The sequence below is a fragment of the Nannobrachium achirus genome (assembly GCF_963921795.1).
Source record: "Nannobrachium achirus genome assembly, chromosome: 17".
NCBI classification, from domain to species: domain Eukaryota; kingdom Metazoa; phylum Chordata; class Actinopteri; order Myctophiformes; family Myctophidae; genus Nannobrachium; species Nannobrachium achirus.
This window is the reverse complement of record NC_137824.1, coordinates 50,476,335-50,490,736: the sequence shown is the minus strand read 5'-3', so window position 1 is coordinate 50,490,736 and position 14,402 is coordinate 50,476,335. Positions and strand designations below refer to the sequence as shown.

Below are 14,402 nucleotides of genomic sequence, written 5' to 3'. Positions count from 1 at the left end.
GATAATAGCCATTTTGGTTAGAACTGACTGAAAATAACTTTGTACTTCAAGTTTAAAATGATACTAAATATATTTTTTTATATTATCAAATTATCTCGCTGGACTGTCGTCGCGGCATTCAGAGGTTCTCCCCAAACCAAACCGAAATGAATAAGGCTTTAAAAGCGGAGTATCAATGCATGCATCGGTCCTTACCCTCCAAAAGAGAAAATACTTCCGCGACCCAGGGGATGAACGAGTGACGACAGGACTTCGGGACTCTATGTATGTCTATATGGGTCAGAGAGGTCAACGTGGCAAACATTTCATGTTCAGTAATGTGGTAACAAAGGGTCTGCCTCTGGGCAACAAATTTTCCCCCTTGGGATAATAAAGGTATCTATCTATCTATCTATCTATCTATCATTCATTTATTTATTCATTCAATCATTCACATTTCTCACAGTGAAATGTGCAAAGAGTGTCCCAGCCTATTTTGCAGACGAAGTACGTGCATCTATGAGGGTAAGAATCTGTTTCCACTGTGTTCCTGCAGATAGGACCAACTATAGCAGGGGTCTTCAACAGGGGTCCGGGACCCCTAGGGGGTACCCAGAGTTACTACAGGGGGTCCTCCAAATCTTTGAGTGATAGAAACTTTTTTTTCTCCTTTTTTATATTAACCACTTGAACCCTAGCATCCATATTCTGAAAACTTTAGCTAAAAATAGCAGATCTACAAGCTCACAACGCCTCGCGCTGAGCTTGTAGATCGGCTATTTTTGGCGAAGAGCTTTGGTGTAGAGGGGAAAAAGAGCAGACTAGTACAGAGTGAAAGGTCAAGTTTATTAAGTATTGATGGTTCAAGTGGTTAAATATCTGAAAACATAAATTGACATGAATCCAAAATACACTGACAATCGTGCTGTCAAATGATGAAACTATGTGAAATCTATGAAAAGGTTGTGGGGGTCCCTGCTTCATCTCTCTCTCGACTAAGGGGTCCTTGGCCTGAAAACATTGAAGACCCCTGCACTATAGTATTGATCCATGTGCTAAAATTGCTGCATTTGTTCCAAAGTAAAGTTTAGCCTGAGAAAAAAAGAATCACTCTTTGATTACATAACTGTTTTCACTCATCTTGTCTACTTGTCTTGGTCTTATCAAGTATCAAACCAGAGCTTGTTAGGTTCAATAAATGATAAGAAGAAAAATGGTGTGGAGTGTTTAAAAATAAATAAAACATCTTTATACAGCTACTATCAAAACCTCCACCGGCTGTCTGTCTGTCTGTCTGTCTGTCTGTCTGTCTGTCTGTCTGTCTGTCTGTCTGTCTGTCTGTCTGTCTGTCTGTCTGTCTGTCTGTCTGTCCGTCACACGTCACGTCACACTTTTGCCCTACTCATATCTCTGCCACCGTTGCCCCTATCCATGCCAAACTTTGCACACACACTAGCTCCTTGGCTACTATTGCCTTCTAAAGTTTGTGTATGCGACCTGACGGTCGATTATCTCCCGATTAGGTAGTCTTACTGGTATAGAAGCTCACAACATTGTGAGCTTTTAGATGAGCTTGTTGATGAGCTATTTTTAAAAAGGCTTGGCAATTTGAAAACTGTTGGTAAATCTATTTTGGTGCTGTAAGTATGTTTATACAGGTCTTTTAGTTGAAACAAAAGTAAAACATATTTTCTAAAATGTTAACATCTGTGCACTTCCTCTCCCTTCCTTTCCTGTTGATATTCTGTCAAATAACAGCTGCTTTCTTCCAGCTGCTGATGTTGTGTTTGTGTGCAGCGTGCCGGGACCGATGACGACACTCTGATGAGGATCATGGTATCCAGGAGTGAGAGGGACATGCTGGACGTCAGAGCCGACTTCAAAAAGAAGTACAACCAATCGTTGTATGAGTGTATCAAGGTACTGTACAGAAAATGACAAAGTAATGATGATGGGTCTTATTAAAATGGTATATAATCTCCAGGTGCAGTAAACAGTTGAATGCAAAAGAATGTCTTCATACCAACAATATCTCACAGAATCATAGAATCTTTAAAGGTGATACACCATGAAATTTCACTTTTCCTATTTTAAAACCTTTTTTTGGGGTCCCACAAGCACCTTCTATCCTCACAAAGTCCCATTTCTGACCGTTGTGTCTTTCTCTGGTTTTGAGAAGGCGAAAGTTAAAAGTATCCCACGGGTTCTCAAAACAGGCTATCCAGATTTGCTGCCGATTGTGACGTCATGGCCAAAGGTGTTCAGGCCAAAGGTGGTACTGCAGCTGAAATGCTCTGAGAGCCATTCAAAAATGAGAGAGGCTCTCTATTCAGGAGTGGTAATTGTCTCCACCAGCCGAAGGCTGAGGGGAGAGTATGTTTTCCCCTCCGTCCGTGTGTCCGTGCGTCCGTCCGTCCGTCCGTGCGTCCGTCCGTGCGTCCTCGCAGTTTGTGAGCGCCTAATCTCAGTCGCCGTTGGCCCGGATGCTGCCAAAGTGAGCACACACACTCCCTGGATGCCAATCTAGAACCTCTGCCCTAAATTTTTCAAATGGGCCTTTTCTAGCGCCACCTAGTGGCCGATGTTTCGCGTCCGTGCGTCCTTGCAGTTTGTGAGCAGCTAATCTCAGTCGCCGTTGGCCCGGTCGCTGCCAAAGTGAGCACACACATTCCCTGGATGCCAATCTAGAACCTCTGCCCTAAATTTTTCAAATGAGCCTTTTCTAGCGCCACCTAGTGGCCGATGTTTGCAAAACACATTTCTGTGCCCTATTCTTACAGATTTTGTCCAAAAATCCTACAAATCGGTAGGCAGTATCTCGACAGTCATATGATCGACACGGATCTGTCCGATTTTGCATATTCCATCCTGATTGGCTAAGATTGGCTTCCAAAGTTTGTAGGATTGCGTGCGTCCTCGCAGTTTGTGAGCAGCTAATCTCAGTCGCCGTTGGCCCGGTCGCTGCCAAAGTGAGCACACACATTCCCTGGATGCCAATCTAGAACCTCTGCCCTACATTTTTCAAATGGGCCTTTTCTAGCGCCACCTAGTGGCCGATGTTTGCAAAACACATTTCTGTGCACTATTCTTACAGATTTTGTCCAAAAATCCTACAAATCGGTAGGCAGTATCTCGACAGTCATGTGATCGACACGGATCTGTCCGATTTGGCATATTCCATCCTGATTGGCTAAGATTGGCTTCCAAAGTTTGTAGGATTGAGCCGTTTTGAACAAAATGCCTCAAATCACAAACGCAAAGTGCAATTATCATGAAATCGCGCACACACGTTCCCACTAGGCCGAGGAAGAAATGCCACGTATTTTTTTTTTAAATCAGCCTCATGGTGGCGCTATAACAGGCTGATTTGTGGTTTTACCTATAACTCCACCGATCAGTTCACCAGGACGCACGGCCTGGTGGAGACCTGTGCTCGGAAGAGCACTGCTTCTAGTTTAGCCTCAAACCTTTTGAAAAACGTTTTTGGGACATAAACAAGATGACATAAATACTTTTTAAATGCATGGTGTATCACCTTTAAAACCACTATGTACTTGATAAGGCAGCTGGCACTTGAACAAAATGTTATGCTGCTGCATAACCAAGTGCTTTACACAAGGGCAATACAAGTTAAAAAAAACATTGCTACCATCAATCTTCCTAAGTGGCTTTCTGATCATGTCTTTGGGGAATTTACCTTAAAAGTTAGTGTTGGGAGTTAGGGGTTAGAATCTCTATTCAGCTTCTTTCCCCCCCTGACTTCCTTGACATCCATCATCTAACCAATGCATTTCAAATCACCTGCTGGATATATGGCTATGCTTCCTCACCATTCATGTCAGAGCAATGATGGAGAGAACAGTTAAGAAAATTGGGATTTCCTTCCATAGCTTTGCTCAGATTTATTGGGATAATAATTTGTTTTGCACCCAAGATCAGTGCGATATACAATCTTTTTCTTTTGGCCCAGACTAACACTACCATCGTCAGCCATAACAGTTCAGACAGTAAGTGAAGGGCTTGACTTCGAAATATCTCTCAAAGAATGTTTGCCAACTTAGAGGTTCAACAAAACTTACTGAACCAATCCAATCCTTTATTTATATAGCACATTTTAAAATGCAGGGTTACCAAAGTGCTGCACCAAATAAAATATGGATACAATATAGATAGGACAGATAAAACAACCCTAACCCAAAATAAATAAAAACATAAAAAAGAAACATAAAACAGTAAAAGACACAGCTAGAGAATCCAAGCAGAGACCACAAAACTCTGGAGCTGGATTAAAAGCCAAGATATAACTACAGTAGAAGCAGTGCTCTTCCGAGCCAATGTGAAAAATGTGCCTGCCATGTCTTCTTCAGCCTTTAACGGCAATCTGGCGCTGCATGCATGATTTGAGGCATTTTTTTTTCTTCAAAAATTGCTTTAACACCACTGATCAGTGTAAAAGCTTTTATGTGCACTCCCTAGAGGCCAAGAAAAAACCTTTTTTAGATAGTCAGTACATACTTTTTAATGACACCGCTTCAAAAATTCTGACATATTTTGATTGCCAGGACATTGTTAAAACGATCATTAGACTCTTTTAAGTTTTAATTAATGCAGAATTATGTGCAGGATGTAATTTGCTGTAAACTTTTAATTGCCCACGTTTAAAAAATATATTAAATTAAAAAAATAAAATCCTGTCACACTCCTCTCACACTTCTGCCAGTGTGCCCTGTGCCAATGTTGGCACCCGCGCCACCAGCAGGTCAAGTTTGCCAAACTCATTTTTGGAATAAAATGCCTCAAATCATGCATGTAGCATCCGATCACCGTGAAAGGCAGAAGAAGACTTTTCCCATTGGCCTATTATAGCACCACCAGGAGGCCTCAATAACATACCTGACCTGGCGGAGACCTGTGCTCGGAAGAACACTGCTTCTAGTTTTATTTATCAGAGATCCAGTAGACATTCTTAGTGTCAGTTCCACGGTTATTGTCCCTTAAACCTCAACATGTAATTGCTAAATATAAAAATGTATGTGAAATGAAGAAGAGAAGCCCTTTCTCATTTACTCTGGTGTATCTTGAAACTAGAAAGGTGCAATTCTGGGAGGTTGCATTTCCAAGTGTGGTTGCACTGACACGAGTCGCGAGGAATCCGCTGGGAAATTCTGCCTTACTGTTTATATTAGGCCTACATATTGTGATGTCAAGTGAAGCATGACTAATCCTGTCTGATTGAACATGATGTTGTCCAATCAGAAAAGGAACAGAAAAGGTCCATTGAACTCAATGGACTTTTGGATTACAGAAAAGTTAAATGAAATCAGGTTCATTTTAGGTGACATAAAAGTTTAGAGAAAAAAGTTAACTGAAAACAGGTTTACTTCAGGTGACATAAAAGTTCTCAGACCTAGAACAATAGTCTGGTTGCCAATAGCAACCACGCTAATGATATAATAGGATTGTGTTAGCTGTCTAGACTACAGACTACAGAGACTGCCTCAACACATAAATGGCCTTCGTTCTGAATTCAAAGTAGAGAGAGAGAAAATGATACTAGAAAGATGCAATTCTAGGAGATTGCGAGTGTGGTTGCCGTGACGTGAGTCACACTTGCAAATTAATTCCGTCCTTGTCCCTTTTATGCCCATTTACAGTATGGAGATCCCTGATGTCATCAATATTAAGCCCCTATCTTGGAATGCCCATATATGGACATACTGTGTCAGTCTCATGTGGTCTATGGCATCAGACATCTACTGTATGATGTTAGTCATCTTTGGGAAAAGTTACATTTTTGCATTTTCCCATTCAAGTCAATGGAGAAAATTAATTAACGAATAAATTAATATAAACTAGTAAGATGCCTCAGGGCCAATTCTTGGTCATCTGGCCAGTGATGTATATTGGACCAGTTACCCATATATGGAGAGTGGAGACCCCTGGTACCCATATATGGAGACCCCTCGTATCCATATATGGAGATCCATGTACTGTAAAGGCCAAACAAGCTTACTCAGTTATTTGTTTTGTGAAAGTCCTATGATGTCTATATGACACCTGACATCATACCCTTTTATGCCCATATATGGAGATCCCTGTCTGTTGAACCAGCCGTTAGTGTGGTATGTGGCCGATGTGGCCTCCATATATTGGCATTCCCATATGAAGTCCTGCTAGATATGGGCTTAATATTGATGACATCAGGTAACTCCATATATGGGCATAAAAGGGATTCTGTTAGTGTGACATCACAGTGAAGCCAGAGTGTGATGTCAGAGCGGCAAACCCATTCTGTTAAGAGTGGTTCCCCTGACATCACAGTGACGTCAGAGCATGATGTCAGAGCGACAAACCCTATAGAAACCACAGTGTCAGGCGTTATAGACAGAGATACATACGGGCGTTATAGACAGAGATACATACGGACAAGCTGTGACCGTTCACATACTAAACTGCGACCTACGGTCGCAATTAAACATATACGTATCTCTTAGCAAAATGCAAGCAGACAATGAAGCCGGTTGTTTTGACATATGGCCCAAGTGTGTGCCACCAAAACTGTGGGAGGAGTAGCGCGGTAAAATAATGTTTATCTGGAAAGAAAGAAAGAAAGAAAGAAAGAAAGAAAGAAAGAAAATGGGACAAGTACTATAGTTAGTTGCCCTCCACAGAAGGTTTTTTTTTTTACCCCTCAACGCTGATCTCTACCGTTTCCTGTCATAGACACAAAGCCTCTGGGACTCATTAGATGAATCTGTGTCACATCCCAGCACATTGGAGACTCAAATATGTGACAGGCATTTTATTTCGGTCAGTCGGAGCGCAGGTACAAGCAAGTGAGGATATTGCGTAGGCTGCACCTTTGCTTTCCTAGAAATGCTGTAGATACAACACAGTACATGTTTTTCCATGGAAATAAATACACCAAAACACAAGTTCTTGACAGCTCGAGATTAATCATATTTTGGCAGTGGATAGGTTGTCTGTCATAAATTCAGTTTGTGCTACTTCACTGCTCTTCACAATTACCGGATGTTACCTCAGAAATAGAGATAACACCTCTATGTATCAAATGCCACATTCGTTTGACAACTTCTCATTATTCTTGTAGCTGACAGCATGTCTGTCTATTCTACTATTTAGCTTATTTTCTCCCCACAGTTGTTGGAGCACAACATGTACTACCGTAGACAGAAGTCTGTCTCAAACACCCAACATCATGTACCCGGTTTGTGACAGCTTTTGCAAGACTGATATTATTTTTAGTTGTTGACAGCATGACTGTTTGCTATGTAGTTGGCTCCCCTCATGTGCCAGAACAAGAAATGATCTGCTACAGTGGAAAAACAAACACTGTATGCACATTAAATCAAATCCTATTTATTTTATATATATTTTAGATTTTGTCAGACAAAGAAGACAAGAACAAACAGAATGTAGACAGAACACAACACAACAAAAAACAAAGACCAGATTATGCACAATGATTATTCCTTTCTTGCACTATTATGCTTGAACTGCACCTACTGTACTGTGAAGTTGAATATACTAACCCGTTGCAAATAAAACTGTACATAGAATATAATGTGAAGTTGAATAGGCCTATAACCTCTTGCACATAAAACACACTGTGAAGTTGTTTACACAAAGTTCGGTTGCAACTACTGAAGAAATGCTGTATGCTGTAATATACAAAACTTTTATGCACATGTACATTTGTTGATGCTCTTTTATTTTCCTCTCTTTTGCTCTTTAGTTTTTGCACTCTTTCTTTTCCTTAAATCTTTCTACGTTATTCTTACTTTTCTTCTGCTGTTATTACATACTGCTGCATTGTCTGAAGGAAGCCAAAACTAAATAAGTTTTACTCTTATGTGCCTGTACACAAGATTTAACAATAAAGTCTACCTTGAACCTTAAATTAACTCAACATTAATTAGTCTATTATGATGATGGTAAAAGTACTGTAAGTACCAGACACGATTCCAAAATAACGATCAGCAGTTCCATACGAGATACTTTAATGGTTTCCTGTGGAAATAAGCTTAGTCTTTTCATGGATCTCCTTTTAGTAGACCTTGTACCAGTGAATTGTACCGTCATGAAACTGTACCTTTTGCTATGCAAACTTCTAATAAAGTCTTCAATCAATCAAACAACCGGTATGGAACTGCTGATTGTTATTTTTTAAAGCCCAATATCCCCGCATGCCAATCAGGATCTGTATCTTATCTGGCTAAGCTTTAATTCTCACCTGTCCACATATGCATGAATGGGGACATATCTGCATATGCAGATGTCCCCATGCATCATTTGCACACACTAGCCCCGGTTACGAGTGATGAAGTTACGCCATTGGTCGGCTAGTTGGCCTAAATAGCGAACTAGACAGTCACATTCAACCCTCCAGGCTGTGGGATGTCATTCGTCCGGGCTGTGGGAAGTAGCCTATATAATGAATGACCAGTGGTCATTCATTATACAGTACATTTACTTAACTTACTACTTAGGTACAATTTTGAGGTATTTATACTTTACTTGAGTATTTCCAATTTTCTATTCATTTACTTTACACCGATACAATACAGTTGTTTTGTACTGTATTGTATCGTATGTGTATTTATGTATGCTGCTGGTCCATGTGTCCAAAAGACAAATTTCTCCCAAGGGAGACAAAATAAAGTTACCTTGAAACTTCAATCTCAGAGGCAAATATTTATACAAATACAATTATATGACAAACCTTTTTACTAGCTACTTTGCAGATTTTTATTACAATTACAAATCACTTCAGCCCTATATACATTTAGGACATTTGAAAATAGCCGATCTACAAGCTCACACATTTTACACATTTGAAAACTTGTGAAACAGGACATTCTGCATAGAGAGTATTTCTACTTTTGGTACTTTAAATACATTTTGATACCAATACTTTTGTACCTTTACTCTACTACTAGAGTACTAGTAGTGGTACTTTTACCACTACTACTAATTTTGAATTTCTGACTTTTACTTATAACAGAGTATTGCTATAGTATATATTGCAGTATTGATACTTTTACTTAAGTAAAACAAATTACTTTTCCCATCACTGGTTTCTTTCTCCTGCAGGAGGATACAGATGGAGACTACGGCAAGGCTCTGTGCTACCTCTGTGGTGGACAGGACTAATGACCACCACACACTGGTTAACCATGCTGAAAGATGACCTGTGATGGCACTGCAAGACAAAGCCATATGTGAGATAAGGCTTCCTAATCTCACATATGATTCCTAATTCATACTTGGTAATACTCTCTTTTAGTTATGCTGTTGATTGAATAAGGTGAATTGGTTGCTTGTAATTTTTTGACATTTGTTATAAATGTTAACAGTAGTTAGAGAGCATTCAACTCTTGAAGTGTACTTTGTCTTGCAAATAAATCACTAAACTGGCTCTACACATCTCTGGGAGAATCTATGGGTTTAATAAAGTTCCAACTGGTGAGGACTTTCATTCCAAGTTCCAACTGTAAAGCAAATCAAAGTTTTATTTATTAGTCACATAAGTTGTTTGGCATTTGTTCACTCGTAAAGCTGCCATGGCTGTGGGCCACTTATTCCACAAGTGAATTGTAGCCTGAAATCCAGGCTGATTTGCTCAGCATGTTTTATCATAACCCATTGCCTTGTGCCTTTTCATAACACAAAACCAAAACAATATCATCACATACATCACACAGACACAATGATGGAGGGAGGTAGGGGCATGCTTCTTGCTTCCTAGCAGAGATTTGTGCTCCACTGAGTGCCCTTTCTTGTTGGCATAATGAAATAAAACCAGTGAATTGACCCAGTGCATTCATACATCATGTATATTTATGCATACCATAAGGCTTCTTAATAATGACCCTGGCTTGCACACTTGTATGAATGCATGTGTTAAATGCAAGTTAAAATACGATGCTGCTGTTGAATTATTAAAAAACCTCATGTCAACACTGTTCCGGGTCTTCATTAATTACAAATGAAACCCGTCCAGACTTGAATTGCAGCGTGGCTGTCAGTGGTCAATAAGTAATGAGATGCTATTTGAAATGGTGGCTCCTTAATTGGCTTCTATTGCCTCTAATTGGGGTGCTTTAGTTCAACTGATGTAAAATTACACTGCTTTATTGATGCTGTTACCACAAGGTGGCAGGAAAGTCTGAAGCAATCAAAAAGCTTTTGCTTACTTGGGTGTTCTCCATTTAGTGGGGAAATGGTCCAAGATGGGACATGATTGTTGTTAGACTAGCATTATGCTGAACATGTATTTCATTATCTCCACCCGGCCAGGACATAGATAATTATGTTTTTGTGTGTGTGTGTGTGTGTGTGTGTGTGTGTGTGTGTGTGTGTGTGTGTGTGTGTGTGTGTGTGTGTGTGTGTGTGTGTGTGTGTGTGTGTGTGTGTGTGTGTGTGTGTGTGTGTGTGTGTGTGTGTGTGTGTGTGTGTGTGTGTGTGTGTGTGTGTGTGTGTGTGCAGCGTTGGACCAATCACCATCAAAGTAACTTCTCATGCCAGGGAAGAAGACACACCAACAAAAGTTTTCAAAACCTGACAAATTGAGTTGTTTGTGGCCTCACATGCCCTGCTGTATACTGTTTGTATTACAGTATACATGATGCAGTGACATAGCTGAGCATGCGCCTATGGCCAACAATCTAGACAACAAGATCTGCAAAATCATGTACACACATCAGAGACATTTTCCACAGATTACAAACGCCCAAAACAGTATAGCAACGTGCAAACAACAGCAACCAGCAAGATTTGTGAGCTGACAGGTAAAGGGCATCCGTACTAATAGCCACCATACGGAGAGTCAATCTGTATATTCCTGCACTGTGCTTATCTTTACTGTAGAACAATACAAACATAGCAGATGAGATACCAGTTGAAAAAGAAAATGCTATAATTTTTTTAATATCTATGTTATGAATATACTTGTTTATGTATTCCAACAACAAAAGAAAGAAATCAGTTAGTCGTTTTTAAACTATTTAGTTGGTAGCAAAGTTGCAATGGTACACAGCTCTATTTATTTTTCTTTATTCTAGAATTAATTACACATACAGTACATTTCCTATTTTTGGTTCAGAACTAAGGCGATCACAAAAGCTTTTGTACAAAGTGAATGTGAACTACAGTTGCACATGCCAGGAGAAGATAAAATACACATTTCCGTGTATACTATATGTCTGGATGTATTTGAGCTAAAGCAGAGCATATTGCTGACCCATATGATTAAACTCTGCCAGATCCAATGCTGTGCACAGCTGCGGTAGCAGGGCGCCTCTCAGGAGATGCTACGAGTTTGTGGTTCAGTGCCACACTCACACACAGCACCCCTGTGATTTAAGTATTCCCATTTGGAGAGGGTGACCTTTGTTAGCCATATCTAGGTCTATTCAGGAATTTCCACATTGCATAGCTTGAATGCATTGCCTAGCTCTGCTCCAGCGGGGAGCGACTCATTGTTGTTCTTGATGGAAGTTTGCTCAGTCCTTCTTCCCACTGAATGACTCTTTCCTTGTGCTCTTCAAGGTGACACGCCTTAGGAAGCTCTTTCTAGACTTTAGATGGCTTTGGGCTGGCATATGGCCAAAAGAAAGTCTTTCATCTGAAGCCTGTTGTTGATGCTCTTTTGTGCTTGATGCACTTGGATGACACACCTTTCTAGTTGGTTGATAAAACCATATACATGTAGTACTAGGCCTACAGTAGTTACATTAAATAATAAAGGAATATGCAATTCCTGAGGTTTCCAGATATTTTTGTTTATTCGTTAAAACAATAACAAATCACCTGACACAAAACGGACCAACATATTGTTCCGTTTTTGTCATTCTTACTGTTATTTAGGGAAAAGAAAAAGAATGTGATTATTCTCAGGTGAATAAACATCAAAGATGCTTTGCTACAAGCAGAATCTGCCAGAGCTACTTATAGATGCTGCAAGCTCCTCCTCTTGCTGGTAATCCTTGGTGGCAGGATGGTCTGAGCGTTACAAGTACCAGCAGGGTCATCAGCTGGGAGCCATCCCTCATGGGTGTTTCGCCCCTTTCATCCCAGAACACCTCCGGATGGTGGGGCCCGCGGTCAGGGACGTCTCCCTACCGCTCCCTGCAACTGGACACGGCACTATGCATGGCAGGGGCATCCTACTCCCTGAGCCAGGTCTGAACCTGGCCGCATACCATCTGCTTCTTGACTGGGAGGTTCCAATGAAGTTAAGATTCGCCTGCTTCGGGGTTCAAACTGCGGGCTCTCGTCATGTAGTCTCGGCTACAGTTGCTATACCTCCCAGGGCACCGTTAGTTCCACTACTAAGATGGTTTTCGTGCTCCTGGATAGTAGGATCATCTGGTCTAAGAGAGGTTACAGCCACCTCTTCTGGAAAGACGAGTTTCCTTTTCAGGTCCACTTGCATCTCCCAGTCTGAAGCTCGGTGTAAAATCGAAGGCAGTTTCTTGGCAGCTGTTCTTGCCTGAGGGGCCTTAAGTTGTTATCGTTCACATCAATTGATTAAAAACATGAAATTATACTTACATTTGACAAATAAATAGTATTTTAAAACAGTCCATTTGTTTTTGGTCAGTCCTGTCACATCACATGTAGGCCTACATAAAACACATATAAAGTGTGCAATATAATATAAAGGATGTGTTTGAGGAAGTGACATCATTTTGACCAAGGTGATACCAGGAGCACACTGATTAAAGGCAAGTTTTCTCATTAAATGATATGCTTTTAAGCTTATTTTTGCATGTTTGTTTGTTTAGGAAGACAAGCTAAAGTGTCAGGCCCTGTCAAGCCAAAATATCCCAGAAAGGAATGAAATGAAGTTCCTAGTTCCATCCCGTGCTCTCCCTGTGTTACTGTTGAAGTGTCCTTGACTAAGACATTGAACCCCTAATTACTTTTGATGAGCATGTTGATCCCGTGCATACTAGTTTCTTCTGCCGTCAGTGTGTGAACGTGTTACCTGGGGAAATGCCTTCTAAAATCAGTAATTCTCACACTTTCAAGATGTTGCAGTGTGGCATGAAGTGATGCGCTGTTTTTGAAACGGCTAAAATCTAATATGTCACAGATTTGTACTGTATTAAGGTGCTATATGAAGGCAGGGGCATCAAAACGGGAACATTCCAGTTCCAAAACGGCCACTCTACCTCCTGAGCCAGTGCCATCTGTTGTTTTTATAAATGTTGAAATGTACAATAATGAGTTTAAATAATAAAAATCATGTTTGGACTACATCAGTTCGCTGTCATATTGTAATGAATTAAGTCCTTATAATATGTCTTTGGCTGAACCATATTAATTACATTAACATTCAAATTATAATTTAAAATGTACGGTCTTGTCCTGTGACACAGGATATTACGAACAAACCATAAAGCACAACTTGTGCTCACAAGAGAGAAAATGTCCAAAGATGTGGGGAATGTGGTAGAGATTCCTGGAGATTATTCAGAAACACCTGCCTATACAGTACCATTACATAACTAGTTGTTCCTGACCCGCACATCTCAAGGCTCAAACTGGAAACTTCTTTCATGTTTTGACAAGAAGCCTCTCCCTGTGGTTTTAGTCTAGAGCAGTGTTTCTCAAAGTGGATTCCAGGGACTCTGTGGGTTCCTTTAGGCCGGGGGGGCTAAATTGACCCATACAAGTCTATAACTCTGTTAGGGACCCGTTAGGGTCCATTTAGTTCCATTTGTACACTGTCAGAGTTAAAGAGAGACCTTGAAATTTTAAAGTTTGAGAAACACTGGTCTAGAGGACAGCTATATACTGCGATTCTGACAAATAAATATGTCCATGTAACATTGAAATAATAAAGGATGAGATGGCACTGGGGTTCTGGCAAGAGTGACATTGTTTGTTTGCTCATTGAATAGTCGACCTTCCTGATTAAAACTGTTTTTAACCCAAACATAACCAGTAACCATTTTGGTCTATCTGTCCCAGCCCAGATTTGAACCTTTGACCTCATGGTGTCAAGGCAGTCTCTCTATCCATTGAGCTATGATGAGCCTGCTTCACTTGGAAGTTTTCAAGGTTTTCTCAAGGAAAAGCTAATCAATACAAATGTGGCTGCCAGGAGCTCCTACTGTATAAGAAAGGTTTGTATTAATTAAAAGATACAAAATGTAAGATGTTTGGAGACAAATAGTCAAGCTGGGGAATCAAACCTGTGACCTCCTGCTCCTAGGTATGCTCTCTAACACTTGAGCCACTGTTCATAAAATATGCAATTTCTTTTTCTTCTTTCGTATCGTTATTGGTTGTTTATGTAATCAGAAGGAAGAACGAAATGAGACAGGGACCAAGTAGCTCCTGAGTAGGTCATTACAGTAGGCCTACAGTAGGCTATAGGTGTCAGGTGAGGC

At 40.4% G+C, this 14,402-nt stretch overlaps 1 protein-coding gene across 1 annotated transcript in view; it reads left to right on the top strand.

Annotated features, from left to right (window-relative positions):
• Positions 1-9,153, top strand: part of anxa5a (annexin A5a) — a gene marked incomplete at its 3' end in the record, with an annotated part of 28,882 nt that extends 19,729 nt beyond the window's left edge. The window contains exons 9-11 of the mRNA XM_080746791.1: positions 446-504; positions 1,777-1,899; positions 9,094-9,153. Of these exons, the coding sequence (XP_080602917.1) occupies positions 446-504; positions 1,777-1,899; positions 9,094-9,153 (242 nt within the window). The remainder of the gene's footprint in view (positions 1-445; positions 505-1,776; positions 1,900-9,093) is intronic.
• Positions 9,154-14,402: the final 5,249 nt, after the last annotated feature.